The sequence below is a fragment of the Zeus faber genome (genome assembly GCF_960531495.2).
Source record: "Zeus faber genome assembly, chromosome: 1".
NCBI lineage: Eukaryota > Metazoa > Chordata > Actinopteri > Zeiformes > Zeidae > Zeus > Zeus faber.
The window spans coordinates 38,788,262-38,809,189 of NC_137193.1; the positions used below are offsets into that span (position 1 = coordinate 38,788,262).

Consider the following 20,928-nt stretch of genomic DNA (forward strand, 5'->3'; position numbering starts at 1 on the left):
AGTCAGGGGGGCCCTGTGAGTCTCTCCTACGATCTGTTCACCCACGAAATGAGTCTTCGACCACCCAGTTTGCGGCAATGAGGCCGGCAGAAGACTCCTCTCCCTCCACTAGGGTCCCCATAGCGTCGCCTCCCTCGTCGTCGAATTCCGGACACTAACCGCAGAAAGGGGCTGGAATGACGGAGCCCTACAGGACGTGTTTCAGCGCGCCCTGAACGACGTGTTACGGGACGAGTTGGCGCGGCGGGATGAGCCCATGAACCTGGACCAACTGGTGGAGACCGCCATCCACCTGGACAACCGGCTACGGGAGCGCCGGCACGAGAGGGAGGGGGCGAGACTCCAGCCCGTGCCTCCCCACTAGGTGGCCACGCCCCAGTCTCCAGCGCCCGCTACTCTCGGGCGCCTCGGAAGTCCCTTGACTCTCTCCGAAGCCGAGCCCATGCAACTTGGTCGCTCCCGGATCTCCCCTGAGGAGCGAGCCCGCCGCATACCGACCAGCGCCTGTCTGTATTGCGGCTGGCTGGGACACCGCTGGGCCATCTGCCCGGTCCGGCCACAAGAGGGCGACTTCTCGGTAGGGTTACGTTCCGGTCGCTCCAGCACTAACCCTCTCACCCGTCCTCTGCTCCCAGCTACCCTCTCGTGGGGGGGGGGGGGGGGTATAACACTCTCTTCCTCCGCTTTCATAGATCTTCCTCATTCATTCCCCCCTGAACCCCCTGGTCCTGGGGTACTCCTGGCTCCGGATCCACAACCCTCAGATGGACTGGCGCTCAGGTAGCGTGAGCACCTGGAGCCCACACTGCCACGCCCACTGCCTCTGTTGGGCCTCTACCCGGCCACACCGCAGGGGGACCCCAAGAGCCCTGACCTGTCCTCTGTTCCTTCACAATATCTGGACCAGGCCCCTGTCTTCAGCAAGCAGGGATCGCTATCCCTACCACCTCATCGCCCCTACGACTGCGCAATCAACCTCCTGCCAGGCGGCCCCCTCCCCTGCAGTCGCCTGTATAACATCTCCCGGCCCGAACAGGAGGCCATGGAAACCTACATCCGCGACTCTCTCGCTGCCGGGATCATTCGCCCCTCGTCGTCTCCGCTGGGCGCAGGGTTCTTCTTCGTCGCCAAGAAGGACAAGACCCTCTGTCCCTGCATTGACTTCAGGGGACTCAAAGACATCAAAATCAAGAACAAGTACCCCTTGCCCCTGAGGGGCTTCAGTCTTCGTCCCCATCCGGGGTGCTACCCTCTTCTACAAATTCGACCTCCGCAACGCTTACCACCTGGTTCGCATCCGCGACGGGGACGAATGGAAGACCGCATTCAATACCCTCGGACACTTTGAGTATCTGGTAATGCCTTTTGGTCTGTCAAATGCCCCACCGGTCTTCCAGGCCCTAATTAACAATGTCCTCCGGGACATGCTCAACCCGTTTGTCTTTGTGTACCTCGACAACATCTTGATTTTCTCCGACCACGTAAAACACGTACGCCTGGTGCTGCAGCGGCTCCTGGAGAACCGTCTCTTCGTTAAGGCCGAGAAGTGTGTCTTCCATGTTCCGTCCGTTTCCTTCCTAGGATTCATCATTGGCCGAGGGAGGCTGGAGATGGACCCCAAGAAGGTGGCCGCCGTGATGGAGTGGCCAACCCCAGCCAATAGGAAGCGGCTCCAACGCTTCCTCGGGTTTGCAAACTTCTACCGGCGCTTCATCCGAAACTTCAGCCGTATCGCCGCTCCCCTCTCAGCCCTTATCTCCACCGCAGTGGGATTCAAGTGGACCCCCGCGGCCGAGGCCGCATTCCTCCACCTCAGAAGCCACAGTCTTGGCCAAGCCCAACGCCAACCTCCAGTTTGTGGTAGAGGTGGACGCTTCGGACACGGGGGTAGGAGCGGTACTGTTTCAGCGTTCTCCAACCGACGGTAAGCTCCACCCCTGTGCCTTTCTCTCCGCAGGCTCACCCCACCCGAGCGCAATTATGACGTGGGCAACCGGGAACTCCTGGCCGTCAAACTAGCCCTAGGGGAGTGGCGCCACTGGCTTGAGGGAGCAATCCACCCCTTCGTCGTCTGGACCGATCATAAGAACTGGCCTATAACCGGACGGCGAAGCGGCTCAAATCCCGGCAGGCCAGGTGGGCGTTGTTCTTCCGCCGGTTTAACTTCTCTCTATCCTACCACCCAGGCACCAAGAATACCAAACCTGACGCCCTGTCCCGTGTGTTCGCGCCAGAGGAGAAGATAGGGGATCCAGAACCCATCCTTCCACCCCTGTGAAGGCCGACCAAGGTACTGGACCCCCTAACCGCCTGTTCGTCCCTGACTCCGCACGCTCTAAGGTTCTGCAGTGTGCCCATGCCTCATGCCCAGCCCTGCTCCATCCCTACTTGACCGGATCCCCCCGGCCAGCACCACCGTGTGGCCTAATAAACATCCTTTGTCTTCCTCCCGTCTCTGTCGTGCGTTTGGGTCTCTCCTAGCCCTGGTCGTGACAAGAGGGAGGTAGAGTGGAGTCCCATTTTAAGGTCCTAAAATTGTCACGACAACAGAAATTAGAGCGTGAGATAAATTGTATTCTTTTGTTTGTTTCATTAGTATTTTGGAGCCAGCACCCCTCAATTTATTCATATACTAATAATGAAAATACATTGTTATATACAATATTAAATGATCACCACTATGTATTATAATTCCTATTTACATAAAAAAGGAACAAAATAAAAATATGAATCTTTCTTACTGTACATTCTTAACAGACATTACTGGTTAAAGTGCAGATATTCCCTATCACATATTACATACATATCACATACTGTTTCTGAATTTGAGCATCACAACGGCTGCTTTTATTAGATCATAGAACGGATGGAGATCCAAATTGATTATATAGAATTTATGATACATTTCAAACCAGTAACTATTTTCTTTATTAAATATATAAAATAATGAATTAATAAATGTCCTGCTACTCTGTGTTCACATTATATGATTTTACGATTTAAAAACAGTACGTAGAAATGAAGCATCTAGTTTCAGAATGTTTGGCAGAAACCCTGCGGCGAACACAACTGATGGGAAATTGGTTGGCGTGTTTTATTTGATTAGGACTTTGTGTGCACGGCATTCCTGCCTCTGCCAGAGCTCCACACGCCGCCCGTGATCAGCTGCAGCAGATCTGTCAGGATCGTCCCCGAGAGCCTGGAAATCAAGGAGGAAGCGGCACCGCTCCCCAGCACCACCTCCAGCACCACCTCCACGGCGCTTCCCCCGTCTCTTCCAGTTGTTTTTGTGTGAGTGGGCAGACGCTCTTATCCACCCTCACATTTCTCCTTTTCAGCTTCACATTCACTTCTTTTTTTCAGTTTCTGTCCCACACACACACACAAACACAGACACGCACACAGACACACACACACACACACACACACCTTAGAATAATCAAATGCATTTGACTCAACATTCACAAAGGGATATTTTTCTCTTCAGAAATCAAAACAAATATCGACTTCACAAGAAAAATTTAAATTTCAATCCACGATTACAGGGTTCTCTGCAATCCATTGCAATATCGGCAGCAACTTGTGGACAGGCACAGTCACTGTTGTTCTTCACCATAAACATGATGACGAACACAGAACCACGTCCTTGGCAGCAGAATGGGATTCTTTATGCCGGAGCAGGTATAAAGATTGTTATCCATCTCAGAAAGAAGGAACTCACTAAGATGTTACAATAGCACTCAAAGACCATCTGAAAGATTATTTCATATATATCTTATTGAATAATTGACGAGTATGATTGTGTCATAACATTTCAGACTGTCGGACACATTGAGGGGCTTGGGACCAGGGAATATACTGTTTAATATACAGTACCATACAAACTAAGATATCATTTCACAGATTCACGTTGCAGGTTTATTTTTCGTCAACACAGATTCCGCCTCCAAAGCAACAAAAAACACATAACCCTCAATATACATCTCTGGCTGTCAGTAATTTTGCACAGGGCTCCAAATGTCATTCAAAGTACACCTACGAAATAGGTGTCTGGCAGTAGTTAGGAGCTTGCTCTTTCAGCTGAATGATTCTCTGTGTTGTGGACTATAACATTTAACTCTGTGGTGAAGAGGCAGTGAACAAGTGGAACATTTTACAGTGCATTTTCACTTCCACGCATTCTGTTAGACTATGCAGTGCATTTCACGACGCATCAAGCAGTTGTTCAGAATACTTATACTAGGCTTTGAAACTTTCAACCTTTTCAAACTTAAAACAACACATTAGTAGTCAGTAATCAAAAGATCTGAAATAACTCAAGATATAGGAGCTAGATGTCCCACTTCCCACCTCAGGTATTTCGACTGTTTACAATGTTCCCAAACAAGTTTTTCCAGTTTGAAGATCGAGGACACAAACCAAGGAGAAAATGACGACTTAATTGGCGGCACATCGTCCAATCAAGTGCCACCAGGAAGTCTCTGCTTGGCTTTTGTCTGTGATTGAGGAGTTTTGTGGCAAACTGACCGCGCCTCCATCTGGAGACGTTCCGCTAAGTCCCCCGGTGAAAATGCACAAAGAGCGTCCCCCAGGCAGGTTTCCCTCTGTTCTGAGACGCTGGGGGGCGTGTGAAACCACACCCAATCGCATTAACTGTGCTAAACCTTGACATAGGAGTAACTTCCATGTTTAAATGTTTCGCTGAACCCAGTCCTGTGTGTCTAGTTGTTCACCTCAAAGCGCTGCTGTCTGGCTGCAGGAATCCCCTCACTCCCGTGCCATTTGCTCCTGGCTCCTCCGCAGTCCAGGTCAAGGCTCTGCGGCCTGATAGCATGCAGCTAATGCTAACGTTAACAAACCTAGTGCGGCCAAACCGCACCAATGGGACTGTTCTGAACGTACAGGTGCCGATTTCTGTCGCTGCCAGTGAGTGCCTGGGTGGGGGAGTACCCAGAGGCAACCAGACTCGGCGTGGGCTCATGGTCTCCATGAAGACGCCTTTTACTCCGGGTGCTTATTACCAAAACAGCGTTTAATCCCCAACTCCGGGCTGTTAGCATAGCTTATTTCACCACTAATGCTCTGATTGTGACCTGGCGTTTGTATAGTTGGGGGGAGGGGCATGCCAGGTAGGAACGCGTTACGTCACGCTTACCTGATTTAGGCTTGCCGGACCACAAAAATAGTGAGAAACGGTTGAACGATATAACCCCACAATTCAGTGCGACATCATTCAGTCTCTTCACAAGTTTTCAGTAATTACTTTCTAACATCTATAATGTGTTGAAAACAAATCATGGAATTAATTTTACAGGGACTTTCATATTAATACATTTATTAAGTTGGCATCACACTACAGTAATCTAGATGCAGTATGGGGTGAATAGGGAGCAGAGTGTCTTCCAGAATTCACAAATATGAAACCGTCAAGAAGTCAGGTTCCCTACAGCAAATAAGAGCAGGAGTTTGTGATAACCACTCAACGGGCAACATAGTTGGCATGTGACCTCAGTGTTGTACTGATAATAGCCCTTACTTAAGCATCACAGCAGTTGGTAGTGTGTAGTCACACCACTACACACAACTATGGACCCGACCTGAGGGGGTCCGGGTCCTACCAAAATCCAGCCTTATGCAAATCATGCCTCTATTCTTCAGTAAGACCACCCCCCAAAAAAATAAACAAAACTGGACTGTCCCTTTAAGAGGCTGGTGCAGCGACGTGCGTTTCTAGAAGCTGAGCTGTGGGCTGGATGGGTGCAGGGGGCGGCGATGGGAGCTCATCTGGAGCTGGCGACCAGTTGTGTTGGTCCAGGAGGGCGGTAGCCATGGTGACGGCGGTGCTCGGTGCGAGGGGCTTGAGGGTCCTGGAAGCTTCACCCCTCCCTCGGTCCTTGGCGCCTTCCAGCACCAGCCGGACGCTCTGGGAGAAAACGGCGCGAGGGTCTGTGGCCGGTAGCGCAGGACACTCGCAGCTCTTCCTCAACTCCAGAGCCTGAAAGGAGAGAGAAAGACATAGACAGTGTGTGAGAAAATTGAAGGAAAGGAAGAAACAATCACATAAGCAGACAGAGATGTATAGAGTGAGACAAACAGAGGTGTAAAGAAGAAGCAAACCGGAGGGAAAGAACAAAGATGGGAAGGGAAAAAGGAGTGTGAGAGCGAGTCCCCCGGTGGTTAACCAGCCCGGCAGGATGGTACAGTGAGGCAGGATGGTACAGTGAGGCAGGATGGTACAGTCAGGCAGGTAGGTACAGTGAGGCAGGTAGGTACAGTCAGGCAGGTAGGTACAGTGAGGCAGGATGGTACAGTCAGGCAGGTAGGTACAGTCAGGCAGGTAGGTACAGTCAGGCAGGTAGGTACAGTGAGGCAGGATGGTACAGTGAGGCAGGATGGTACAGTGAGGCAGGTAGGTACAGTGAGGCAGGTAGGTACAGTGAGGCAGGATGGTACAGTGAGGCAGGTAGGTACAGTGAGGCAGGATGGTACAGTGAGGCAGGTAGGTACAGTCAGACAGGTAGGTACAGTCAGGCAGGAAGGTTCAGTCAGGCAGGTAGAAGGGTGGAGATGTGTTTCTCCAGCGCTCCTCCACCTCACAGCTCTGACAGTCAGCGGGGGCTAAACACTTCCACAATGACTCTCAAACCCCTCTCTCCCTCTCTTTCACACACCTCATCGACCACCCATCCGCCCTGCCGCTTTCACGGCACCAAGCACTCGCGCGCACACACACTTGGCCTCCCCATTTATCAGGCCCACTACTGTTGGACGGAAGTTGAGGATGTGACGTGGAGGCTGAAGAGCCTGAGGGGAAACACACGGGATCGGAGCTGTCACCTCCGCAAGGTGAGGAGACGGTTTTATCATAGAAGGGAAAGAGTGATAAGTCAGCTGTAAATGGAGTGCTTCAACGCTACAATCAGCAAAAGTGGCCAAGCAGTAGCTCTAACTGAAGTAAAAGTACTAATTCCTTCTCACTAAATGATTCCAGTAAAAGTAAAAGTCTTTGTTATACCCATTGCCCTGATATAAGGCAGCGTTTACACCACAGACAACCAACCGAAGTGACCCAATTCTGACGTCACTCCCACAAGTATTACAGTATGAACATCTTAACAGGAAAAATAAACACATGGATTTAGATATTTTCGCATCCGTTTTGGGCCACATTCATATGTGGAAATAAATCCTTTGTCAGCTTATGCTAATGATGGTCATTACAATTCAAATCTCATCAATGTGACGTGTACGGACGGCAACAGTTCTGACTAAACATTATTTACAATGGATCAAACCCGGCTGGTGACGTCATGGAGGAGGAGTGTTGCAGAGGTAACACGCCTTTAAGGCCTGTGGGGAGAGGTCAGCGCAAGTTAAAATAAAAGGCCTGTATTTATCAAAATAAATCCGAAAGGGGAGATTTTGTCTGGCATGGGGGCGAACGGCCGTGGCTACAAGATAACGAAAAATAAAACGTTTAAAGGCAGAGTACAAAGAAGGGGAAAGAGAATAATAACTTGAGTGGCAATGGTCGGATCACATGTCCCTTTTATGACCCGCAGGTCAGCAACGCCCAGTTCAGGATGCTGTGTTGCCTTTATCCTATATGACTTCATCAAGTACTGTGTATTACTGTGTGTTGCAGTTACAGAGCATGCGGAGCAGCCAGAGCGTCACCACGTAGCCTGATGGATCCGTAAACAACAGCCTGTCAGTTCACTGGCTGCAGCCTCACGTCGCTGCAGGGACTGCTGCTAAAGGTCAGTCTGTCACCCGACGGGAGGCCGGCCACGTAGACACACACACACACACCTGACGGACAATTAGTGGTTTATCCATCTGTTTGTCTCCACAGACGGTTAGAGCTGGGCTCTGTACCAGCAGCTCAACTCCCTATCAAGGTTAAAATCACTGATGCTTGGCAGGCTCGCTCTCTCTCTCTCGCTCTCTCTCTCTCTTTCTCTCTCTCTCTCTCTCTCTCTCTCTCTCTTTCTCAGCACATCCTGCAAAAATAATCAGGCTGTCTGGTGGTTACACTCTCCCCCTCAGCACACCTAAGCTGCTTTCACACATGCACTCCGGGCCTTGTCTGGACTTGCACACATGAAGCGCACAACCCGAGATTTTCCATGTCAAACGCGATCACTCTCCCTGGAAATAATCCGTCAATGTAGTTTATGGATTGATAGTTTATGGAACAGTTTATTAGACTGTGATGGTACAATGCTCATAACATGCAATACAAAACGTTTTAACAGACTTGAGGGCCGAGTGGAACATCCCAGTCGACTGGATCAGGCCACAGATCGCCGGTCGAAATGCTTTCATTACAAAGTTTGTAACATACACCCACAGGTGTAGACACTTACATACTCACACACACTCAAACACACTCACACACACACACACAGATGCGAATGCTTTCCTCTGAAGGTGCCCTCTTAACCAGTTGTTGGTTTCGATTTTTTTCCTACCTGCGGATGGATCCCATTGATTGCTCTACCACGGTGTCTGTCGGCACAGTGTGTGAGTTTGTGGGATCCGTCTGGTGCTGTGGGGGGGTTGGGGGGGTTCGGGGGGGTGTTCTCTTTCAGGTCCTCATCTAAAACCCCTTCAAGCAGAATTAGACAGGCGGTCTAATTCCTAATTCCTACGAGGGACAACGTTCTGCCCTTTCTTTCTAAATGGCTGTGTTGTTTCCTCCTCTCTCTTGGTGTGGAGAGAGATGTTTTCCCCAGCCTCCACGTGCAGCAGCAGATTCATAACACAGCACTGTTCCTCTCAAACCACACCTTGTTTCAAGCTGCACATGGAGCTCAGTAACTTTAAAATCGGATTTTTCCAAAAATGTGTGGTGGTGACTGGAGAGATTAGTATAGGGGAGTATTTATACAGTATCTGCTGTTGTTAACGCGTGTGAGTGTGAGTGTGAGTGTGAGTGTGTGTGTGTGTGTGTGTGAGTGTGAGTGTGAGTGTGAGTGTGAGTGTGTGTGTGTGTGAGTGTACCTGTGGTACCAGCCGGTTTAGCTGGGTCACTCTGTTCCTGTGGGAGGGGTGAGTGGAAAGCCACTCTGGAACATCAGGGTCGCCCCTCAGCTGGTCTGAGATCTCCATTTGCTGCCAAAACACTGGCACCGAGCGCACGTCAGCACACGCCTGGGGAGAAAACACACGCACGCACGCACGCACGCACGCACGCACGCACACACACACACACACAAATGTCCCTGTGCTTAATCCATGTGACTGTGATTAAATCTATAGATTTTGTATTAGATTGAGCATTTTCCAGTCTGGAACACTATACATATTTAGTATATCACAGTATCTCTAAACTTTGATCTCTAAAAAGTGCTCCATCTGGGACACACTATAATACCTCTTTTCCACTGCACAAAAAAAAAACCCAACACCCGCTAACATCTGACTTTTGTCTTTTTTGGGAAAGGTTACAAACAGCATTCATTCTCGGGACAAATGACTCTGCATAGTCACGGGTATTCATGGGCTCCAGCTCCGATCGGCAGTAGTGGAAACATGACATCGGGGTCAACAAGCAAATTTTTGCCCGTTTTCCGGGGATGGTGTGGGGATGGTAGCTCAGGCGGTAGAGCTGGTGGTCTAGTGATCTAAAGGTTGCTGGATCGATCCCAGGCTCCTCCTGCTAGCATGCTGTAGTGTCCTTGAGCAAGACACTTAACCCCTAATTGCTCCTGATGGCTGCGTCCGTCGGTGATTGAACAATTGTAAGTCGCTTTGGATAAAAGCGTCTGCTAAATGAAATGTAATGTAATACCGGACGCTGGCGCTTTAATAGACAGGAATATCCGTGTATCATTTAAGCATTTAGTATCCACGTGGTGGGATGCAGGTTTACCAGCAATTTTAAAAAAACTGCATATACGCACTCATTTTGGTGTAAAAACGGTGTAAAATATTTTTTTCACCTCTGGTCTGTTGGAGTTTAAACAGTCTATAATATATTCTTATGTTTGACAACAGTGCCCCCTCGTGCACTGGGAGGACATTACAAGACTTGCGGTTCATATTAGTGTACCGCTTAATCCCCTGAAGAGCAATAACACATTTCTAGTTCTTTTTTTTTTTTTCTCGAGGCAACAGGAGTCTGCAGTGCTTTGGTGTAATGTAACATGGAGGTGTGTGTACCTTCGCAGCCAGCTGGATCCCAACCTCGTCTGCCTCAGCCTCGAGTTTCCTGCTGTACGGATGTCTGAGCATCAACTGAGTGAGGAGAAGAAAGAGAAAGTTCCATGTTCACGCACATTACACCTCATCAAAGATGAACCCCTGTCCAACTGTTATTGTTTTCTTACTCATTTAAGCACACTCAGGTTCTCAATAGTAAAGCATTCACTGAGGTTGTGCTATGATCAGTTATATATGATGGGAACCAACATTTAAACAAGGCCCGGGTAGAAATGGGTAAAATGGCAAACTTGTAATTTAATATATAATTGTTTGAACATGATGGATGCTGATAGTGGCTAATACCGACATCCTGGCCATTCAACACTTCACCCTGACTTTTCAATACCTCTTTATATTAAAATAAATTTAATTACTACCATATAATATATTTTCAAGACTCACAAACACTTGTTTACAAAGTGACAAACTAATCTTCAATGGTTTCTATAATTTCTAGGCCAGTGCAGAAAAGCTGTAATGAATTCATGGCCTTGAATTAGAAAAAAAACAAAAACATTTTAAACACAGGCAAAGCGAGGGGTTAGAAAGTAGATGGGGGTCATTTCCAAGGAGACAAACAGTGTGCAAGTGTGTGTGTGATACCTGCACTAGCTTGCCCTGTATCCACTGTCCCAGTGCGGCCAGGCTGTCCCGAGGACAAGCAACCCAGATGGCCGTCAGCAGGATGAGAGACAGGAAGTTCACTACGTGGGACAGGCTGGCCTGCTCCGCCTGGGTGGAGGAACAGGAGCAGACGAGGGGGTAGAAGGGCGGGACAGAGGCGAAGAAGGTGAAGGTGGAGAGGAAAGTGTTGGAAGAGAGCAGAGGGGGAAGGAGAGAGACGCAGAGATAAAAAACAGCGTCAAATATTTGTTCATATGGATAGGAACTCTGGAAAAAGATGTAAACCAGAATGTTAGATCTCCTTTTTAAAAACAGGAAACTCGCATTATAGTCACCGTGTCTCACTGTACAATTTTTTACCATGTCTTCAATATCACTAATAATACATTTTATTTCAAACTACTTCTATAATGGCTACAGCAGGTTGTCAGTGGGAAGCGGCCCAATTTCCTGTTTCTAGTCTCAAGAGCTGATTTGGAGAAATGCAAAAGAGTCAATAAAAACCTGAAAGTCCTGATAATGAACAAGGTTTGTGACCATTTCTTTTCTTTGGTATACGTACTATGTTGTTAATATATACTATATTGACTATATTGTGAGATGCCCATTTTCGAGATTTGACATTGTTTAGTCTCATTGGACTGCATTTAAGCACAGTGAGAAGTTGCAGCGGAGTGGTTTTCAATGGAAGCATGTTTAGCAGGTTGTGCTACAGTATACAGTATATGATGGACATCATTATAAATTGTGGAAAAATAGCCAATCCTTTAAGTTTTGTTGCTTATGTCTATTTCTTGGTTCCCTTCTAAGTTGATAATTCCAATGTATTTTACAAAAGTTAAAAGCACAGTTTATGCCTCATTACTACATTTTTGCCATTTTTTTAACACCCTCAATAAGCTTTCTAAGGTTTTTGAACTCGCAGACGGGTCGATTTGTCGCTAAGACCAAACAGTCGAACTCAAAAAACACAGACTTGAGATTTTGGGGAATGGAGAGAGGGAGCGTATTGATTGTTCCCATCTATCTTCGCTGGACTTCTTATGCTGTGGCAGAGATTTGGGGGTTTTAACGGCCGAACCGACAGAGCACCCCTACTGGGAGAGAGCGAGCCCTGTCGATGCTCATTCCCTACAACTAATTAAATTCTCTTCCAAGAATTTCCTCTGAGGACGCTTATACTCTGAATACCCAAAACTTCATTAGACTCTTAAATACTTTCTCAGCACAAGAATAATGAGCTTTTATAGCCAGAGTATAAAGAGTAAGAAAAAAAAAAAAGTGATCTGTGGAGAATTAATAAGGCAACACAGTGTCTCAGCCTGAAAGGACTCCAGTGGCTGTAAGGACAGGATTAGCGTCGGAGGCGCAGGCTCCTCGCGGGGGTGAAAGTGTCAGGAAGTCTTTATCCTCCGGCTGATGCAACCTTATTGCAATTAAAGCCGTCTGCAGCCTGAAACACTTTGGGAGGCAAGAGACAAGCAGACAGGAAGCCTCCATTCATATTATGCAGGAGGGTCCACCTACATGATTTATAATAATCTGAACTGTGAACCATCTGTCAGGCTTTGTAGACACAGTTTTTTCATGTGTAACTGTCTACTACATATAGTTTGGATTCCTCTGCGTCTCCTATGAGTCACTTAGCGTCATATTCTGCTGTTAACATTAACATCTAAAAGCAGGCAGGAACTACGAACAGAGAATTAACTTTGGCAAGCATTTCCCAGAACACCGTGGTCAGTATAATCAACAATGATACAGTGAGAAAACGAACTGAAAAGAGACGATAAACCTGGGGTTCGGAGAAATATCGATGTTGATATGAGACTAGATATCATCAGCGATTTTGGTATCATAATACCATGATATAGTTAAATGTTGTCTTTAAGGAGACTGTATTACAGTTCTTGCCTCCACCCGATTAGTCATAATATCCACATTACTAATGATTGTTTCTCAAATGTTTCTTCTGCGTGAATATCTTATGAAAGCACCCCCAAAATTTCCATCCCCAAAATATGGTAAAATGATTGATATGCAAATAATCCCCCTAGATCCCTAATCCCTAGATCAAAACTGAATTCATAAGCGGACATTGTGATGAGCACTGGGGACCAAAATCCTGTACTTCGATGGAATTGAGTATCAAATCATTCTGCGCTATTCAAGACCCCAATTTGAAAACAAAGTTATCTATTTCTTGAGAGTCAACGAAACAAAAATAAAATGAGAGGTCTCCACAGTAAGAATAAATGTAATGTTCAGGTAATGCAGTGACCTTTAACTTGGTATTTCCATTACATAAAAAATAAGTACACTTTAGGAACCGCGATGAAAGCCAAAGCATCAGTATCAGAACTGAATATCTTCGGACCCTAATCGTGAAATTAGGGTCCCAAGATATTCAGTATTGTTTGTTGAGTATTATTATTGGGTATTGTGTATAATTCCACGATTGTATTCAGAATATTCTTCCATATGTCCGATCTCTACACCAAAGTCACCATGACAATTTTTTAGAGGTCACCTGTAAAGCCGAACTTGGAATGCTATAAAATACCAACACCAGACATTTTGTGTGTGTGTGTGTGTGTCTCTGTGTGTGCGTGTGTGTGTGTGTGTGTATGTGTGTGTGTGTGTGTGTGTGTACACGTGCGTGCGTGAGCGCTCACCGAGTGTCCCAGAAGGGCGTGGGCCATCTCGTGTCCCAGGATGAAGGCGAGCTGGTGAATGTCAGCCACAGCTTCGAGCATCCCAGTGAACATGAACACCGTCCCGTTCTAACGGAGAAGGACACACACACCCACACACACACACACACACTGAGTCAGGTTCTCATCTAGTTCCGAATCAATGGAGGAACATTAAGGGATGGTTTCACACAGACAGGGTTTAATCAAAATCACGACTAAAATAATCCAGAATTTAAAAACGCCTTTCTGTGACGTTGCTTAATTTAAGGTTATGTGTTCTAGACTAAGGTGATGAAGGACTAGTCAGCTCCTTCTGTCTACTTCATTTTATACCTTTTTTTTGTACTATACCAAACATGTGAATAGAAGCATTGAGTTGGCTAAAATGCCACCACTCCTCCCCATCCAAATGATTTTCACACTAATACATTTTGAAATTGTTCAAATTATTGAAACATTTATTGAATAAGTGTATAAAACTGTCCCCGCAGCATCATTTTAAAAAGCCAGTACAGGAGGAATGATTACAGCAAGGAAAACCTCTTTCACTGTTTATATGGACACCTGACTTGTTTTAAAACACACTTCAAGAACGCTTGCGGTGATTGGCTGCGACCGAAACCATACAAATAGTCATTTTTTCTAGATCTGGGTACAAAAAGGATTGTTTCACTGGAGAGGTTTCGATACTACTTGGTTATTTCGGTCGATACCTCACAGGTATTGAGTGTCAATATCCAGCCCTACCTATGAGTCTTCTTCTTTCAGCTGCTCCCGTTAGGGGTCCCCACAGCAGATCATCTGCCTCCAATACCTTCTGCTCTGCACATCTTCCTCCTTACACCAACCGCCTGCATGTCCTCCCTCACCACATCCATAAACCTTCTCTTTGGCCTTCCTCTTTTCCTCTTGCCTGGCAGCTCCACCCTCAGCATCCTTCTCCCGATGTAACTCTCATCTCTCCTACACACGTGTTCAAACCATCTCAATCTCACCTCTCTCACTTTTTCACCAAACTGTCCAACCTGAGCTGTCCCTCTAATGTACTCATTCTTAATCCTGTCCATCCTTGTCTCTCCAAATGAAAATCTCAACATCCTCAACTGTCACCTCCAGTTCGGCCACCTATTATTATTCGATATATATCGTGATAATTATCAACATCGATCAATATAAAAAAACATATTGTGATAACATTTTTGGCCATATCTTCCAGCCCTCATCTGGAGCACCCTTTCGAGTTAAATCAGACGAGGGGCTGGTTAGCTCCGAAAAGTTGGCTACAAACCACCCATAGTACCTAGCTATCCCCAAGAACTGCTTCACCCCTTTCTTGGTCTTGGGTCTCGGCATGCTTGCAACTGCAGTTTTATCAAGCTGCGGTTGGACCAGGCCTGCAGCCAAGTGCTGCCCCAGATACTGTACCGTCCTCTGTCCCACTTCTAACACAACCCTGCCTCAGGGACTCAAGCACTGTGCCCACATGCTGCATATGCTCCTCCCAGGTTGACGACGTCGTCAAGGTAGGCCGCTACGTATGCTGCATGCGGATGCAGGACCCGGTCCACGAGTCTCTGAAAAGTGGCCGGGGCACTGAACAACCCGAACGGCAGTGTGCGAAAGTGGTCCAACCCGAGTGGAGAACACCAACTTTTCCTTGGACACGGCAGGGCTGAACGATGGGAAAATAATCAAATTGAATTTTTTTTCAGACCAATATTGCGGTCGTGATTTAGTATGCGTTTTTTATTTAGTTCCTTAACTTCTGTACTATTTACTAAACACAAGCAATTCATCATTCTATAGTATGACCAACACAAAAATAAAGTCAACATATAAACTGCTCTTTCCTGTAGGACAGGCCTACATGTTATGATGAATTGAGATGAATAACTTATGTTTATTTAACTATTGAATTGTGAAAAGAAAAACCTTCAATCACAGCAGAATATTGACTAATTGATTTAACTTCAAGCCTTGTAATTGTTCGAATCTGAAAATTGAGATTCAAAAAATATGCAGTGTTTCAGCAGAAATGTGTTATTTGTTATAAAAAATGTTGTGTGCATATGTCCACATACACAGAGCGCCACTCCGCGTGCTCAGGGACAGCTTTATGCTCATTCATTTCATTTCTCATTCATTTAGAATAAAGTAAAAAAGAAAAAATACACACACACGCATACATCTGGGAGAGGCTCCATCCGGACTCTACAGGTGTTCGGGCTCTGCCAGCAACACATAGTAGCACCGTGTCTCACCGGGGGCAGCACAGAGGGTTAAAACAATCAGGGGGAATGGAGAAAGTGTCCCCATTACACACAGTTTAGTTTCCATAGGCACTCATTTAGTTCCATTAGGACATGTGAAATAAAAACACACGTGGCTGGCACGTGCATCGTCAGTAGCGTTGGACAGGGAGCCAGGTGTCGCAACCCGGGATGTCGCACGAGGCGACCATGGCCTCTAATTCGGCATGCACGATCTTGCATTTATGTTCGGGCAGGTAATACAGCCGAGAGCGCACCTTTATCCCTGAGGTGTATTAGTGCCGCTGACATTCCTGAGCCCGGAGCAAATTTTTCCCGTGACAACTGCCCCAACTGCCCCAACGCATGTAACTTTGCTCTCAGGTCCATCCCATACTGGCTGGCAGAGTCAGTGACTTCTTTTAAATCACTTCTCAAAACCCAGTGTTCCTTTGCCTTTGATGATCTGAAAGATGAGTAAACTATGTTTTTAAAGGTGCTATAAAAATAAAGCTGCTATTATTATTAATATTATTATTTTACTGTACCTCGTTGTTACTGGTGCTAGGCCCTTCCTCACAGTTTTCTTTCTTTAGGGCTAGCACCCCCCGGGGTCTCCTGCTGAACAGGAGTTTAAAGGGAGAAAATCCCGTGAAGGCCTAGGGAACCTCCCGCACCCCAAACAACAGGGGGTCCGAACATCCGAATCATGTTTTTCAATGTTTCATTGAAGCGCTCCACCAGGTCGTCGGTCTGGGTCTCATAAACGCTGGTTCGAATTGAACGGACGTCCAGTAATTCATAAAGTTTCTGAAGTGTGCGTGACATACTGTAAAGGAAGTACCCTGGTCAGTCAGAATCTCGACTTAGGAGATGACCTGAAACAGTGCCTGCACCACATTTTTGGCCAAAAAACTGCCCCTTTCTTATAAAGGGGTCAAACCCTGGCCAATCATGCCCAAAATCAGGGCTTCAGTGTATGCTTTTTCACTCTTGTGACCAAGTTCGATCTGGACCATCGGATAGGTGTGAATTTGCCCATGGACACACCGAATTTCCGCCCACGATGCCTCCACCAAAGCCCAGGTCGACTAGGCCTTGCTGGACCATAGTCTGTGAACAGCCCGAGCCCAGCAAAACCCGATGTCTAAGGGGGTAGACATCAAGTAGCCCTACCAATACTTGATAGGCCCCTTCTTGACCGGGGGAGGGGCTGGACGGCCGGCGACCCGGACCTACATGGCTGGCTTCCATCAGTGGGCAGTCCCGGCGGTCATGGCCGGGCCACCCACAGTGCTCCCTGATTTCCTGTGACGGCACCGCCCTGGGAGCTAACAGGGGACAGAGAGGGGACAGCATGAGAAGGTGCCCTGACTGCCGGGCCCCTGCAGGCAGGGCAGGATGGGGACTGATCCGGTCCTCCCAGGCATCAGGGGTCGGGAGCTTTGCTGGCCACCGCGGATCCTCCCCATCATCACAGGAGCTCATGGTGATAATGTGCTCAAGTTGGCAGTGGAGGAAGTCGCGCTCCCCCTCCAGCTCAGCGATGCACCACCGCACCCAGCAGATCGACTCCTTGGCACCTTTCATCCGGCTCCTTCCCCTACCGAGTCCCTGTTCGGGTGCCACTTGTCAGAGTCTCTAGCCACCGGTAGGGGTTTAGGGAGGGAGTCTTTCTGGCACTGGAACACCGATATGGCGTGAGCTTTATTACAGAAAGAAACAGAAGGGCTCGCTGGCAACAACTATAAATAATAAGCAATAATAATAATAATTATAATAATAACGACAACCAGTCTGGGCCCAGGAGGAATGAGGTTTCTTTAGCTCGTGGTCGGCTGACAAGCCCAAGGCGCTGATCCCCCTCTGCAAGACAGACGACCATTAAGAAAGCTTCCTGTCCTGAATCTGACCAATCAGCGCTGCTTGGGCGCTAATTCGGCCGATTCCTGACAGTTGTGTGGCCACGGGAAGGAAGCCACGCTGCATTCTGCAGTTGCAGCTTTACCACACCCCTTGGGCCGCCAGACACACCAAGGAGATATTCAGGTGTGAAGACCTTTTAGCCACCCACAGACAATCCAGACATGCTGGTATAATGAGTGTAATCAGGACTCTCCCCTTTCTCTCCCTCTCCATCCCTCTCTCTCAGACTCACGGGCAGGACAAAGGCATTCACGGTGGGACTCTGGACCACATGCACGCTCCAGGGCACGGACGACAACTCAGGAATGTCCTTGTTCCTCTGCGCCAGGTGCTGGACGACCCGCTCCACCAACTGGTGCCGGGGGTCACTCTCTGGGACCAGCTGGTCCGCAAACTCCTCCATGTACTGGAAACACACACATAAACGCATGGACGCAGGCACAGAGGCATGCACACACCCACACACATCGGAGAAGAGAGCAGTGAAGTGAATCAATCTATGCTTGTATTATTCTACTTTGTCTTTATATCTGTTAAATTCCATCATTTTTATTAAATGTTTTCCTATCTTATATAAAGCAACAAATTGCCCTTGTGCATGAAATGTGCTTTACAAACAAACTTGTCTTGTATACGTACATACATACGTATGTTGTTCTATCTTTGAGATGATACAAAAATGAAAATAGCAGGTTTTACTATCATTAAAAGTGCTTTGTGTGGTCGGTAGGGCTGGGTATTCAGAATCTCACGATTTGATTTGATTTTGATAGAAAGTAGTTACTAGTAGTTACCCTCTCATGACTCACAAAAACAAAAAATTTGCTGATTTTTGGCCGTTGGGCCTCTCTTACCCTCTGTGCCGTCAACACTGCCAGCTCCATGTAGTTCTCTCTGCTCAAAACCAGGAGCCGTGTCCGCCCCGTCACCGGTGACTCGTCCAGGTGGGTCAGAAAAAAGAGGGCCATGATCACCATGGCAACAGTGCCTCCTGCCACCATGTGCCAGCGCTTGCGCCAGGCCGCCTCACGGAGCAGCTGCCGGCGGTTAGGAGGCAAAGCCACCCACCACTTCCTGATGCTCCTAAAACCAGAGAGAGAAAAAGGGACAAAGATTGAGATGTTGGACACCATCATATCAAGATACCCATTCAATTTTGTAGTGAAATGTAAATGTGAAATGTAATCTTGTAGAGAATATGTGACCTAGGCCTTTGAAGTACCTGAGCAACGCTTATTTGAAAACTGGAGTTTTGCTTTGATATCATCCTTTACATTGTCATATACTGTAGTTTAATGTGATGAACCTCGATTGGATCCTATAAAGTCAGATTCAGAATATATAAAAAAATATCATGATACATATAATATTCTTAAAGCTTATTTGTTTTGAATGTAATTGCCTTTGATTAAAATAGCTCTCATACTCTCATATATTGTTATCCTCAATTTAATTGTAAATGTTTTATTTTGCCCTGCCCTGCCATACTCTCTTATTCCAACCAATCCTGAAGCACTAGGCTGTTTGTGAAGCTCAAATCTTCATGAATTCTGTATTCTTCATCTTCTTCATGTATTAAATTCAATGCATGAATATAACTGTTATAACTGAAATGCTCCCTAACAGGTGTATGAACCTGTTAGATGAACACAACACAAACAAAATGATCATGAACATGAACACAACATGACTTTTTGACAGGTTTGCCTCCTGTCTCCTACCTCCCAAGTATTATGGCCATGAGCTTCTGCAGAGGCTTTAGCACCAGCCAGATGAGCGGAAACGGCAGGGCCCTCAGGGGCCCAGAGGTGTGGATAGAACGTCCGCACTGGGTTAGGACTGGAGAATGGTTCAGAGGTAAAGTAGTCCTGGGACTCCTCAGTTGGAAAAGTCTCTCACATGCTGTGGTTCCGCAGTGAACTGGGACAGACTCAGTGGTTTGAATTGGTCTGACCTTCACCACATCATGTCCCGGTCTGTGGATATGGAGGCTGCAGGACAAGCGTGTAAGAGGTGGGAAGAAGTGTCTGATCCCAACAAGACGAACACACAGCAGCATCATGATGGAGAAGTTATCATTTCATCCAGAATCAGTTTGTCTCCCAACAGGACGGTCAGTGGAGCACCTCGCCCTCCTGTGGCTGGACCTGGATGACCGGAGTCAGACAGGGGGATGTTACGAGAGTGTTTTCCACCCTGGTAAACACACCATATGTCGGTTTTATTTTATATATGTATGCACACTTGCACAATTCTCATATTTTGACAGTGTGTTGATTAAGAGGTTAATTGTTTATAGAACATTTTTAGGCTTATAGTATAATATTATTGCGTGTATATTGCATACGTATAGTACGGTATGTTTTGCTCTGTCTAGCAGTATATCATTTACTTACAACACAACGCACAACCGGCCTGATAAAACCGCAACGTTGCATCCAAATTATTCTTAAAATATGGAATTAGACGTCTGGTTTACCGGTCGTGTGTTAAAATGCTTGCAGACGCTGTGTTTTAATCCCCGCTGGGTGAATTTAAATATATGAAATCAAACCAGGAACGCAACACAACATCGCGCCCGTCTGAACTTCAGCCGTTCTTCAACTTCTTAGCCGGTGTCCACTCATAAACAGTCCCCCAGCAACCGAGCAGCCAGCAACCAGCGTTCCGGCTGTTTTGTCGACGCATAGCCATTGCGTTGCATTACACCTATTTATCCTGCTTGTACAGACATTAAAACAAATGATGAATTCATTATTTATTTATTTGTATTCGTTTTTAATGTGGCACCCATAAACAAAATCTGTGTGGGTTGGAGTCATTCCACTACTTTGAAACAAAATACAATGCAAAATACAAATAAAAAATAAAAATCCCAGTTTACCCTTGTCTGTGACTTTAATTTTTCCCTTTGCGTTCTTCTGATTGAGTATGGTACTTTTAACAAAACAATCTTGTGATAATAACGTTAAACAAATTATTAATTTGTTTCCTTTTGGATCCAGTCGTATGGCATAATGTCCAGAGCAACTAAATGCATTAAGAAGAAACCACCGCTTTTCAAATATTTCACATACTGAACGTGAAAACACAGAAATCTATGTAATACAACATATACAAAAGATGTATCAAATATCTAACAGCATACATCGCATCCCCTTTCAACAAATTGAAAACAAATACAAGTATATGTCAAATTATATTTTATTTTGATATGAATTGAA

General features: G+C 46.6%; 1 protein-coding gene across 3 annotated transcripts; it reads right to left on the reverse strand.

Moving 5' to 3' along the window:
• Positions 1-3,847: 3,847 nt before the first annotated feature.
• Positions 3,848-20,322, reverse strand: oma1 (OMA1 zinc metallopeptidase). 3 transcript variants are annotated; one of them, XM_080003036.1, is made up of 9 exons: positions 20,184-20,322; positions 19,426-19,851; positions 18,559-18,787; positions 17,937-18,110; positions 13,509-13,616; positions 10,813-10,941; positions 10,168-10,242; positions 9,007-9,156; positions 3,848-5,995 (listed from the first exon to the last, which is right to left on the reverse strand). In XM_080003036.1, the coding sequence occupies exons 2-9, from the start codon at positions 19,764-19,766 to the stop codon at positions 5,702-5,704; spliced, it is 1,500 nt and encodes a 499-aa protein (XP_079859162.1). In that variant the 5' UTR covers positions 19,767-19,851; positions 20,184-20,322; the 3' UTR covers positions 3,848-5,701. The 3 variants fall into 3 exon arrangements, with proteins under 3 accessions (XP_079859162.1, XP_079859163.1, XP_079859164.1); XM_080003037.1 differs by having other exon boundaries at positions 20,101-20,297; XM_080003038.1 differs by having other exon boundaries at positions 19,426-19,900; positions 20,184-20,237.
• Positions 20,323-20,928: the final 606 nt, after the last annotated feature.